The sequence below is a fragment of the Larimichthys crocea genome, chromosome XXIV (genome assembly GCF_000972845.2).
Source record: "Larimichthys crocea isolate SSNF chromosome XXIV, L_crocea_2.0, whole genome shotgun sequence".
Taxonomy (NCBI): Eukaryota; Metazoa; Chordata; class Actinopteri; family Sciaenidae; genus Larimichthys; species Larimichthys crocea.
This window is the reverse complement of record NC_040034.1, coordinates 8645225-8659689: the sequence shown is the minus strand read 5'-3', so window position 1 is coordinate 8659689 and position 14465 is coordinate 8645225. Positions and strand designations below refer to the sequence as shown.

General features: G+C 42.3%; 1 protein-coding gene across 2 annotated transcripts in view; it reads right to left on the bottom strand.

The window, feature by feature from the left end:
* The window catches only part of msrab (methionine sulfoxide reductase Ab), a 31316-nt gene that overhangs the window by 3243 nt on the left and 13608 nt on the right, over positions 1-14465 (bottom strand). For both annotated transcript variants that reach the window (XM_010757005.3, XM_019260379.2), the window contains exon 5: positions 6506-6612. In XM_010757005.3, the coding sequence (XP_010755307.3) occupies positions 6506-6612 (107 nt within the window). The remainder of the gene's footprint in view (positions 1-6505; positions 6613-14465) is intronic.

Sequence of the window (14465 nt, the reverse complement as noted above, 5' to 3'; positions counted from 1 at the left end):
CTGGGCAAACATACACCCCCGCCCTGACATCCCCGCATGACTCCCTCGCTCTCCATCCAGCCCTCTACAGCAGTCACAACATGGCCGCCATTTTAGATCTATAAATCAGAATGCATGGCGTCACGCCACTGTGTATAACCTTATGTGGCTTCCCTCTCTCTCTCTCTTTCTCTCTCTCTCTCTCACACTGCAGCAGCAGAGGAATGGAGGGAAATATGTGGAAGGTAAAAAACGCCAAAGATGGAGGAAGGAAAATTCGAGAGGAGAGGAAGAGCAAAGCTGTCCTTAGGTTGAGGATTTTTGATGATGGCTGCACATACGGAGAGGAAAGCGTTCACCTGCATTTGTGTATGCGAATGTTGTATGTGTGAAAACTAGAAAGAGGCTCATGAACACAGCACACGTCAGGTGTAGTCCAGTGTGTGTTTATTTGTACGACCGCGGGGACAAAGATCAGATCACACGGTCATGTGAAGGAGTCTCACCTCCCATTTGACAACAAAAAGTGAAAACCTTTAAATTTTAGGGGTTAAGTCTTGTTTCTTTTGTTAGGGTTGGGAGGTTCAGCATGTACTGCTTATGGGTGATGTTAGGTTAAATTGCCAGAGAATGAATGTAAGTCAATGCAATGTCCTCGTAAGTGACAAAAACATGTTTGTGACTGTGTGTGTGTGTGTGTGTGTGTGTGTGTGTGTGTCAAGGGCTGAGCTCACTCAGCCCAGTCAGCCCTTCCTTTCTTCACGCCTGTCGGAAAGACTCCCCTGTCAAAGACATGGCTGAACGGGTGCATCTCTCTCTCTCTCTCTCTCTCTCCCCCCTTCTTTCTGACTCCCTCCATCTCTCTCCATTGCTGATTCTCTTTCTTTCTCTCCCTCTCTCTCTCTCCCATGTGAGCACAGAGCACCGCTTCGTGCTACCAAGTCCTCCCTGCTCTCCAGCCAAGCGAGAGAGCCCCTCTCGCCATCACCATTGCCAGAGAGACTGCCCCGGGACACAAATAGGACGTGACACCCCGAGAGAGGGTGGAGGGTGGAGGAGGAAGAGGAGGAGAGGGAGGAGGAAAAATGTACTCGCTCCTCTCTTCCTACCCCACTGTCTTGTCTCTCTCCGTTTTTTTCCCCTCAGAAGGCCTACGGCTGCAGAGTGGTGGGCAAGAGACGTGCATTGACATAGAGTTTGTGACACCCGATGACTCATGGTGAAGACATTTGAAGAGGGATATGACCTCAATTCTGTGATTTATGTAATCATCCCCTCAGTCCGCTCCTGTTACTGGTGTGTCGTTACCACCACTTACCATTCCTGTGACTACTAACCTTTATCGTTTATTAATTCTTCTTGGTGTCCTCATCTCAGTCTTGGTCTCAAATATTCATTATCATTACCATAATGAAGCACAGCAGTGCTGAAGTTTTGGCCTTTTTTTAAATAATATAAATATAATAATTTAGCAGTGGAGCAAGAAGTATTGATTTTTGTTTGAAGTTGAAGTTTTTAGGCCTACATTCATCATTTTACTTGTGCAGAAGTACAAAAGTATTCTTCATCAAGAGTGAAAGTACACGAGGCAACTGTCTCGTCTAGATGAAGCTAAATTCAACAGATTTCTAATACCGTTATGATCATGAGCATGATCATATGTTTCACACATATAATGTTGATTTTACAGGTGCCAAAAAAAAAGATTCCCTGTGAAATGTAGATATAAAAATACTTAAAGTATCTTAAGGCAAAACTTAAGTTACCTTAAAGTTTTACTTAATACTGTAACTTAAAGACAACAAATGGTTTGTACGTTAGCGCAAACTTTCAGTCTCATTTGTTCAGATCTAACACCAATGTAATGTTTGCTGCTGCCGCACACGAGAACACTGGAGCACAAAAAGCCCTTGAACATCACAAAAACGCAAATACGCTTTGAGTACTGCAGAAAGAAAAGCTGCTCCGCGGTGCATCGCCGGTAACTGCGACTGCCTAAAAAACACATGAAATAGCCTGACATGATACTCATCGACTAGTCCGCGGCACCATGCTTGCCCTCGATGACCTCAGGGAGAGAGACGGAGCAGGAGTGATGCGAGAGAGGATGAAGAAGAAAGACAGTCAGGGAGAGGAAGACGCTGCAGAAAAATGCACGGAGAAATGGAGTCAAGTAAGAAAGGAGACCAAGGGAGATTATTGAGGATGAATCAAAACAGATTGTAGTGAGGTGGTGGAAAAAAGGTCTAAAAGAGAGAGAAGATAATGAAAGAGTACATTATGCTTCTAGTTCCTGTGAGGTTCTGTAAAATGCCACGTGTGTAAAACATCCAAGAACATCCCTGCATTTGTATGTGTGTGTATTCCCTCTGTGCACAGAGGATGAAGAGGTTATTTTTTTTCCTCCTGCCCTTCCCTGCCCCTGTTCATCTCTTTTTTTTTCTCCTTAGCGCGGGTCAGGCATCCATTTTAGCTGGGCTCTAATCTTCAGCGAGCGCTCCTACATTTTGTGAGCGAGGAAGCCAACACTCCTACATTTTGAGAGGGAGAGAGGATGCACACACTTCAGTCTCGGAGCGAGGCGGTTGCACGCTCCTACGTTTTTTTTTGTGTGTTTTTTTTTTCCAGGGCAGACAACAAGTAGCTCAACATCTGAAGACCGAAAAAACGCAGAAGATCATCTCTGCATTCTTGTGAAAAGCCTTTTTTTTTTTTTTTTTTTTTACCATTTTGGCTGCATTTTACTCGAATATATCTCAGAGGGATGAGCATTCATCCCCCGGCAATTAAAAGTTATCTGTGCAGAATATACTATAAACAATTTTCTATTTACTGTTATATCATAGCCAATACTGTCTTGTGGTTACATGAAAAAGATGCCTAGTTGCTATCAATCAGTTCAGCACAAAGCAAAAAAATATTAGAAGGATTTCACGTAAAGCACAGGCAGACTATAAAATGTGAGAGCTGGGTAGTATAGTCGGAAGGCTAAATCTTACTTTTGAAGACTTTCCAAAATGAGAGATGTGAGCTTGTGTGACATGCTGTGTCCCGTTTTAAAAACCCTCAAGCTTCTCCTCAAGACTTCTAGCCCCAAACGACCCTCCACGCCCCCCTTTTTTCCCCCCAACCATCATCCGAACCTCTGTGCACCCCTCCCGCTTCCCCCTTTCAAGCTCATTAAGTTAGGATGCCTTATCAGAGGGCACACTCACCCCTCCAAGGCCCTACACACATGCATGTGCACGTACACACGCAATATTCAAGCTGGCTTGATACAACCTATTGTTCATGCATGCGCACACACACACACTCCATTCTCTCTCTCACACACACACATATACATACATACATATATATAGAAGCCCTGTTCTTACATTTTTCTCTCCAAACCTTAACCCATCTCCAACCCACCCCCCACCACCCTGCACTCTCCTCCTAATCAACTCTTCCCATCCCTTCTCTCTCTCTCACTCCCTCCCCTACCCCCCTACCCCCCACCATCACCCAGCTCTGTGGAGACACATTTTAGCAAAGAGGAAGGGATAGAGAGAAAGAGAGAAGGGGGAAAGAGAGAGAGAGAGAGACGGGGGAGACAGAGGGAGAGAAAGAGATGCACTCCTCCTCTCTGCTCTGCTGCCACAGCGGCTTGGCTACAGAAGCCTTTGATGTTCTGCAAATTTCAAATTTCATTATAGAGAACCCCCTTCTCCTCTCCCCTCTCCCTTCCCCCTCCCTCTCCTCCCCCTCTCTGCTCTCGCGCTTAAACAAGCTTTTCTGCCTCACTCTCCTCCCACCCCCCAGTGCTGAAGTTAAGAAACTGAAAGCCCTGCAGAAGAGACTCTTCGTATGGGTTAATTATTCATTGGGCTGTGCGTGTATGTGCCAAATGTATGTCTCTGTGTGTGTGTGTGTGTGTCTGTACGTACATGCAAGTGTGCAATGAGTCACTAGCTGGCAGTGGGGTGGAATCTGGATTTTGTGATGCCTGTCTTATCTCTGATCGTCTTAGATCGCCTCCACCCACTCTCTCTTGTCACTCTACCGAACATGCACCCACTTCTCCTGATGGAGAGCATTGGCCTTTTAGGATAAAACACACACTCGCGCGCGCACACACACACACAAATACACAATCTTAACCGCGCACAAAGACGGACACACACACACACACACACACACAGCAAGCCCTTCCTCTGTAGAGATGCCATTTTCAAGCCAGGCGTTCTTGAGACTCAGCATCAATGTGGCAAGGCAACCATTTCAGGACAGGAAGCTGCCATTTTGGTTCAGAGCGTGTCAGCTGCTTTGAGAAGATATGTGTCCCAGTGGCCCTCAGATGAAACTGGGGTGCCACTGAAGTGGTTGACAGATCGGAGGTGTCAGCAGCGTTGGTGGGGAGAGAGAAGGGGAAAAGGAGAAAGAGTCTGAGCGCTGTTTCTCCTCTGAATGTTAGTAAATGGGTGTGTTTGGTGAGTGTGTGCTGTAAACTGGGTTATGGATCTCAGCCATTCCCTAGTATGGAGGTGACACGAAGATAATGCTTGATACAATAACTTTTTGTGCTGCGATATTAACCCACTGGCTTTCAAACACATTATATGCCATCGACTGGGATGTCAGTGCTACTATACATATTCTAGGACACCGTTTTAATTTTCAAAAAAAATATTTAAATATTTTCAACACACACCATATATCTTTATGCTACGTGAAGCGATTGGAAAAGTGTACCAGCCAGCCAGGGATTTATGAACCATACAGAGGGCATCGTGAGCTTTATTATGTCAAAAGAATTATGGATGGGGAAATAAAGCACCAACCAAATGTTCATGGATCTTCTTACTATTGTTTTTCTTTTGCCAAAATACTCTCACCTCAAGATCTATTTAGTTGCTGCTCTGGAGCTTTTGTCCATATCACATAATCAGGGAATTGTACATGTTCAAATTTCTTTGTTTTTCTTTATTATATTGTAATTACATTTAACAATAATTATTATATTTTTTTTTCTATTATTAGACCAGCATCATGCCATTAGAATTGAGATCATATAATCAGCTGATATTTCAACATTCTCAGTGTTCAAGAAAACACAGCTAAGAAGTTGTAATAGCACTCAAAAAAAAAATAAATGAAAACAATGTAGCGCAAACTAGACCATCCTGCTGATGATGTGATGTGACTGAAAGCTCCAGAACAGTTACAAAATAGACTTGAGGTGAGATTGTTTTTTAAAGATTATTTTTTTGGCCTTTTCAAGCTTTATGTTGATAGAGACAGCTGAAGAGTGACAGGAAATGTGGGGAGAGAGAGATGGGGAATGACATGCGGTATTGTGTATGTATTTTTCTTGTTTCCACTTGTATAAATACGAATAGACTGTGAAAGTATGAATATATTTTAAACAATGCATGTTTTAAGTCTGTGGGCTCCTCTCCCTGCTTCTTTATTTCACACACGTTATACCTTAAAGCCCTCATCTCACTGTCCAGCTTTAGTTTTGATTTTATGTTTATAATGATGGTGCACAGCTTATAAACCATGCATGCATGCGTGTGTGTGTGTATGTGTGTGTGGGGTCACCATCAGTTGATAGCCTGTCATGGCCCTCTGATCTGATTGCCTCCCTCTTTTTCTTTTCCTGCCCCCATTCACCACCTTCCTGGTCCCAGCTGCCGCTCCTCTCTCACTTTTGACCCCAGCCCAAGGCCAAGGTTGGGAGGTTGCTACCATGGCAACATGAAAGCCCCATGGCCCGTGTCTGCTGACCCCGGGAGCCCTAAGTAACCATGACGATCATAATTTGCTCCCCTCTGACCCCTGCTAGCTTGTCCATGAATACAATTTAGAGGGAGAAGAGATGGAAAAAAACAAAACAAACGCATGCAGGGATCAACGGATAGATGGACTAATGGATGGACGGATAGACAGATGGATGACAGAACAAAAGAGGGACGCGTGTGCCACTGAAAGGACGAGTTTTAGAAATGAGTTTTGATGACCTATTGACCCTCTTCCTTTTTCAGTCTAAGAAGGAGAGCGCTTGGATGTAAATGGAGATCAACTTAACCGAGGTGGCTTTGCTTAACTAAACAGCATCAAACTCTAAGAGGTCACCACTCCAGAGACTGGCTTTTAATTGTTATTCAAATAACTGACACACACCAAACTACAGCTCAACTTAACAGTCAAAGAAGTTGTAAGAAAAGATGATTTGTTCATTCTGACGAGTCTTATTTTGTTACTGACATTGTACGATGAACAAAAAAACATCTACTACTGAAAGTTACTGCACAACTGTAGTCGTTTAACACACAACATGGAAAGTTGTGGAAATGTTACGCTTCAGCAACGAAGAGCAAATTACAAAAATGTTTCAAATCATTATTTGCATCTTTTAACACCTTTTAAAACCGATTCTCTGCTGTGACTTCCTCACTTCACACATGGTTTGGTAATATGTAAGATCATGCTTGAGTAAATGTCATAATGAAACCTTGTGATGTGCGTGTGGGTATTATACCTGCTGGTAGGCCACTTTGCTCTTCAACGCAAGCTCCTGTTGAGCGGGGTTGGATGTGTAAATGGCTGAGCGATACTGAGTACCACAGTCAGCATGCTGCTTCATACCTGCATAAACACACACACACACACAAAGGGAAAATAAGACACAAATGAACATAAGTACCATAATCAGCACAGACAAAATGTCATTTGCATGTACAATTATGTCATCATCCCTCATCTTGAATCCATGAAGCCAAATGAATTCAAAGATCACAGCAGATTCAGGCTTTCATTAGGGGGACCTGTGGTGTGTAGGTGTATGAGCTCATGTAGGTGGGTGCTTTTACTTCTTCTTTGTCATCTATGTGGCACTGTCGAAATTTTCATCAGCTTTACATCAGTGTGTTTGGATGAGACCCAGACCTTGTGTACCTTGATTAGGAGGCCAAACAGCGACCATTACTTCTATGCTTTTCAAAGGCTACAGTCCTAAGCAGCTCTGGCACCCATGGCCCACTCTATCTTCTTTGTCTTTATCTCTCTCTCCTTCTCCCACTCAGCTATTGTTTCTTCTCTTCACTAAAAAACATCATTCTTCACACACAACTATCGTTCAAAATCCTTGTCTCCATTAATCTTTGGACTTCTGTTATGTTTAAGGCTTTAACAGCTTTGCCTTTCAGCCTGCAGACAAATAAAAAAAATAGACTACTGGTCAGTGTTCGCTGATAAAAATGAAGTGGTATATGTCGGTGATAGCAATGGAGAAGCTAATTCAGTTTGTGTTGATGTGTGTGTCTTTTAAATCCAGTGAATTTGACAGTATTACTGTTATTGTATCTAGTTGAAATGTTCATTTCTTACCCTGTTTATCAATGAATTTTCTTGAAGAACTTTTACTTAATTGTTGTTGTTGCTGTTAAAGCTTGTATGTGTACATGTTATCCATCCATCCATCTTCCATCCTTAGGGAAAGAGGTACACACTGGACAAGTTGCCAGTTCATCTTAGAGAGAAAGAAACAACCAATCACACACATATTTACAATTTAGAGTCACCAATTAACCTACATGCATGTCTATGGACTGTGGGACAAAGCCATAGTACCCAGAAAGAACCCATGCAGACATGTAAAGTCAACACAGAAAGGCCACAGCCAGCTGGAGGGGTTCAAACCAGGAACTTTCTTGCTGTGAACCAGGAATTGTGCTGCCCCAGTCACCTATTTACAAATGATTATTACACTATTTACTTCTATCTGATAAATTAAAGTTAAATTAAAGTTATTCACCTTCAACTCCTGGGAGGAAAATATGACTCTATGCAGCTAAATGCACCAGTGTTATCAACCAGCTCGTTTCTAACTTTATCTGGTTGCTGTTTGTTGCTATGCAGATGGCATTTCTCCCGGTGAAAACACCTGTCTGCTGCAACTCTGAAATACTGGAGGTTAAAGAAAAAGGTGAGAGTGAGCTGAAAAATTAGATTTGAGAGACGAAAAAACAAAAACAGTTATCTGAAAGATGCTCAAATGCTTCATAGAGCTGAGGTGTACTGCCGAGTCAAGTAATAATTCTCTGCGGGTTTGTCACGACAAGACATCCCTCTCGTACTGCACAAGGTCAACTGATCCATTGTGAATATAAAATGTTGATTAGTGCGGCTATAAATTAGTAAAACAGTGCCTCTCCAAATCGCAGTGTGTGGTAGTCAGTTTGCGTGATGAAATGTGTTCTAACAGCAGAGAGACATATGTCAAGTCTATCTGCAGGAAGCTGACAACCTTCGATGAAAAAACAAATAAAAAACATAATTAACCAATCAGATGCGGCCTCTGCCATGCCATATTGTTCCCTTCCACATAAGATTTCCTCAGGGGTTAAGGTCCGTTGCCCATAAAAGCTTTACAGTGTTTTACATTTTGTCAAACAACATATTGTATGTTGCACCTGTTTATATTTCATATCTCGCCCTCTATTTATATTGTGGGAGAAAAGTGATTTTCAATAAATGTGCAGGCAACCCGCAGTCTTAAAATGCTGACATCTCCCTGACACAGTAATCTGCACATCTTGTTCTCTTTAGATTAAATGTTACCTTACATCATAGAGTGTCACAACCTATCTGCAACACAGTCTATTCAGATATAATGGCTATAAGTATTCATCTGGTCTTCATTCAAATCAGGGCAGACAAGCAGACGTCGCCTGCTCTCCGACACACACTGAATGCCTCAGAGAATTTGCTCTATGGGAAATTTAATCAACAATATAAAATGCTCGAGTTGTTCAAATATGATAAAGGGGTGTTGTGAAGATTACAAAACGTGTGCCTATGATTAGTCTTTCTTCAGCACAAAGCTTATTCACTTTAATATCTTCCCTCCAAAAAAGAAATGCATTTGACATTTAAAATCTTGCATAGCAGCCCAGAGTGAAGTTAACAGACGAGTCTATCACCCTGAGGTGATTGGCACAGTTAGCCTTAGAGAGATAACAAAGACAGAATGTGTACCCTCCTCTTTGCAGATACATTTAAGTTCACATTTGGCCACATTTACCACAACACAATCTCTGTCTTTTGTCTTTACTGCCATTCTTTTTTTTTTTACCATAATTGATGGTCCCGTCAACAGATCTTAACTACAATATAAACGAGCCTAAGAGTCTACAGTTAGTGGCCCTGTAAGGCTGTACTTAAGCACAGTGCAATAAATGCCAACATCCTCACGAATGTCATAGTCACATGTCGTCATTTATTGGTTGTCAAGCTTCAAGAGGTTGGATCTTATCCAATATAAGACTGTCAAAGGTGAGAGTAGTAGATTGCAGTCGGTTAACCTAAGTGAACTGAAACCAACACACATACACAAGTGTACATTTGGCACAACCATGTAACCAGTAAGCACAAGTGCTGAAGTGAGTGGAGCAACTGTGCAAGGTGAGTTGAGCTTCTCTGGGTTCATGCAAGGCCTGCGCCCTTCCTTGTTGTTGGCAACTGCAGGTGACTAAAAGCATCCCTGATTATATTCTACTATTTAATAAACATGTATTATCTGATTCAACTTCCATCTATCTTGTCCTCACTGTACGATACCACAATTCAACCCACTCTCTCATTTGTCTCCTCTGTCTCTGCATCCATCTCTACCCTCACTCTCTTTCTCTCCATCTCTGCAGTGTTGGATGTCGGCCATCTTGCCCCCAGTGCTGTTGTTCAGCGATGAGGCTAATGGTGGCCCCTCCATCAAAGGCCACCAAGCCACTCAGCTATTGGCTGTCCACCAGAGCCTTTACTCTGATTGGCTGGCTGGCAGGGGTCTTATAGCTTTTGCTGTCTTCTCTGACCTTCCCTACTGACCCCGAGGTCCTGACCAGCCAAACCACACACACATACACAGGAGAGAGCTGTGCTTTGTGCAAGATTATGCACATTGACTATAAGAGGAAAACATGATATAAACATCATATATCATTAAACTGGTTTGAATGCCATAATCCAATACATTTTACAGCAGAACAAAAATGTATTTTTTACCCAACGACAAAAGTTTAATATCTCATGTAAAAAAGAAGCGACAACAAAGGCTTTTCATTACAAAGAAATGGTTAATGATATGGAATATGAGAGAAAAGTTGAGAGACAAAACACCCTTGAGTGATTGTAACTGCTTCCAACACAAAGACAATTAAGATTCATCACATCTTCAGAGATCCCTCCACCATCAGAAGAGGAGTTACTCCCCAATCAAAACATGAACACCATCCAAAACATCAGCCTAGGTTTTAACTGTACTTAGTCCAAATCCATCCCCACAAGCATTCAATCCTCAAAGAACTACAACGGCAACAAATACCACCCAAAAAAAACTTTGATTCCCCCACTCCTGCCTCTGCCATCTCCCTCTTGCTGTCTCCATTTTTAACAGCCCCCTTCGTTATTTTCTCCATCCATCAAAGGCGGCAGTAATTATTAATGAGAGCCTCCCTGTTCTCTTTGCATTATGCATGAGAGCCTTGCCTCTGAAAGCAGAGGGTAATGGGGGGTGAACAGAAGGGGAGGGGCTACAGGTCACACACACACACGTACACACACACATACAAACACCGCCTCCCAGGGTCACTGACCTACGCCCACGAAGCCAAAAATATTAATTAATTGCTCCCCCCCCATATCAGCTAATTTAAAAAGTAGCCCTTTCAACACAAATGGAAGCCAAAATCAGACAAAGTGGGTGGTTTGGTGGGTTATCTCAAGTCTCAGTGGGAGAAACAACACACTTCATGCACAAAACCTGTGTATGACAAACATACATGTATACACTTTTTAGGCTTGTTGTGTTTAAACCCGCTGAGATTTCTTGTCTGTAAAATCTTTTCCAGCGTTTACCTTTGCACGCAAAAAAAAGGCACCACTCAGCGTGTCCCTGCTGGCTGTTGGGGATAAAAGCCTGCTTTTTCTTCACGCTTCCAATTTTCCAACCTTCAGCAAATCGTGCTTATTCACTTTTTGTCTTTGGCTGTTTCCTTATTCTCTCTCACCAGATGTGCATATACCCTTGTGTGCATACGTGTGGTTTAGGGGTGATGACGCACAAAGCATAGTCACAGACATGCACTTCTAAGTTGTATGCATAAAAATAAAAAAATAAAAAATGAGACGCAACAGTAAGACAGTAATCAGATTAAAAAGGGAATGCAGGCTGCTATGAAAATTTAGGCCGGCAGAGAGTGAGAGAACTGTACCGATGCGTGTCCCACTTTTAATGCGTCCCTTTCTTCCCGCCCCTCTATAGAACCGCTGGCTTGAACCCGGCTTAGTCTGTCGTCTTTTTACACAACAATCCTTCATCCGTTAACAACTGTAAAAGCTAAGATTAGCCTCACCTCTCCACCTCTTTATGGACTGTCCCCTCCTTTCTCTCTGTCCCTTTCAGTCCCCTCACTCCCTCTGTGTATCAGTAGCACTCAAAAAGATGTAAAACAAGAAAAGACTGCAAATGAGACAAAAAAACCCCACCATTTAATTACAGAAAAGAAAGAATAAACATTTCTTCAGTCAAGCTATTGTCAGTATCCGCAATTAAGAAATGTTTCTGCATAATTGGTGACTTTTCGCATCCTTCTGAGCGTGGAGAAGAAACATTTGAAGTGAATTCGGAATTACTGCACTTGGCAGTGTGTGCCAATTAGACTGCAGCAGAGTGAGCACTAATGAACAATCTAATGTTGTTTCTTTTTTCTCCCTTTTTTACCTCTTTTTTCTCCCTTTTTTACCTCTTTATTCCTACCCCCCTACCTACATTTTCCCCTACACAATGGAATACTTGTTCACCCACTTCAGGTCTAGAGAGAGGACTCCGACCTTGTTCCCAAGCTGAAACATCAGCTGGGATTATTTGGTGTTTTTCAAGCTTATTGAGTCTGACCAGCCATCGTTATTTCTACTATTCTGTCAAAAAAGTGCACCACGAGTAGAAAAAAAAAGAAGGATAATGCCTGATAGCTGCAGTCTTCCCTCTGTGTGTGTGTGTGTGTGTGTGATAGTACTCAGGGTTGTGCCGTGCCCCGCGGTCCCGTTACGACTGTGTGCGTGCCAGCAGAGCCCTCTCCTCCTCTCCCCTCTCAGCTGCTATTTTTGCCCTGTTCTTATGTAAGCCGCTCCTGACGCGCTGGAGACAGAGGCAGAGTACGGAGTTGGGATGGTGAGAGCATCCCCAGTGGACACACACATACACTCGCCTGCACGTGCAATCACACAAACAAACACACACACATACCCAAACAGAATATATATAGTAAGGAGAGTGAATATGTGACATATGCAAACATACATAGCAAAACAGAAAGTGATGCTCTGCTGGCTGTCAGCTGGTGACACTACACATACGGAGGCACACCTTAAACCAACAGCAGAGCTGTGTGTACCTTGGAAACAGTACTGTCCATGTGTGTTTATATATATGACTCTAAGGTGTGCATGCACATCATGTAGATTACTGCAGTAACTATTATAATCTCTTTTAAAAATCTGCTTTATCTCCCTCCTTAGCTCCCATTTTATTGTCTCTACTGGAGCAGTGCTCTCTAACATGATCACTTCATGGTTCTGGGCATGTTGTCAGAGCACTGTGATTCTGGCCCTTACGCTGTTTATTTTTAGCTGCATCTAAATCGAACAAGTAGAACTTGTTCTAGTGTTTTACTCAAATCAGGCCGGATGAGAGCATAAGTTATATTCTCAGTATTTAAATCTGCGATATCATATGATAATGTTAGGTCATGAAAAAAGTTCAGCAAACAGAACATTTCTATCATAACCTTCTATCACTCACTAAACTAACACAGCTTTAGGGACGTCTAACAAATGTACATATCATATATATGATAACAATTTATTAATAATATTAACTGTAAGGTCTTAAATGTTCTGTCCAGAGTGAATTACACTTCCCTGTAGGCCATATATTTGTAAGAAAGTATTGATTTTTCAAATGTCTTCTAAACTAATAAATATCAAAAATATTTTAATACAGTTCACAATTAATAATTTAGTGTGATGTCAACTCCATCACTCAATTTCTATCACTCAAATGATAATTTCGACAGCCTGTAATTAAGGCTACAAATATTTACCCCGTGTTTGAGTGTAATATTTGGTGATCAGTCATTATTGCACAAAAAAAACTGATACTGAAGTCTCTATTCAACAATCAAACATCAAGTTAAACTCTAATGGTTGTTTTTTATGATTTATCTACACCCACACACCCAAATATATCTAATCTACTATATATAGGTTGTGTAAATAGCTCTCTATGTAGTGATCTACATATATCTATCTCTCTCATATATATATCTATAGATACTCTATATCATCTCTCTCTTCTACTATCATTTCTATCTCTACTCTACTCGCTCTTCTCTCTCGACATAAAGACTTTAATATTTAACTTTAACATAATGGACACGCATAACTCGACCCCCACAGTGTGTGCACACGTGCCGCAATCTCCATAAATTAGGTCTGTCAGTGTGTGTGAGGGTGTTATAACTGACACCTGGTAATGAGCACGCCATTCTTAGCCAACCAGTGGAGAGGGAAGAGGTTGGGTTAGAAGTATGGGGGTGGCAAAGGTCAGAGGTCAGAGGTCAAGGTCACCTCCTGCGGGGTTTGCCTTTAGATGGCTGCGACATCCCTAAATTGAGGGATGTGGTGACATAGGGGGACATGGGGGTACCCCAACAGGGAATTGACGTGTGTCGCAGCCAGCTGGGGTGAAGATATTATATAAAAAGAATATTCATGCTCGTCTTATTTGTCAGGTAGTAACTGCCACCAGCGTGACTTGGCAGATGGAAGACAGCTTGATTTATGTCCATTTTGTGGTCTGACCCTATCCATGCATGTGTGACATGTGATAAGCCATTTTTGTACTCTCTGTGGTATGTTATTTTAAGTATATAAGCTATGCATCGACTAAACAGCAGCATACAAAAATAACAAAAAAGAAAAGGCTCAAATGAATAAAAATGGCATCCATTTTTAAAAATGCATTAACCTACAGTATTTAATAGACCTGATCTCTTTCCTATAGTGTGACTCCACCAATGTCTACCGACAAGAGTGAGCATGCTTGTACGTGAAGACGTTATCAAATAAGGACAGCCATCTTAGCTGTGCATTTGTGTTTTTGTGTCTATTGGCATATGCCTGCGATGCCTGTTCACTGACGCAGCATCAGCAGCCCACACCATGAATACTGCATGGCCTCAAAAAATAGAGGGAATGGAGGGAACAAGGGAAGAGGAAGGGAGGGAGAGGAAAAGAGATGAGGAAGAAACAAAGAGGAGGGGAAAAGCCTCAGTTAAGATGAAGAGCGGCGGAGGTGGGGAGGAGGGGAGCGAAGGAAGAGATGGAAGAACAGGGATGGGGGGATGGGGGTGGGCATGAGGAGCACGGAGGAGAGAGTGACT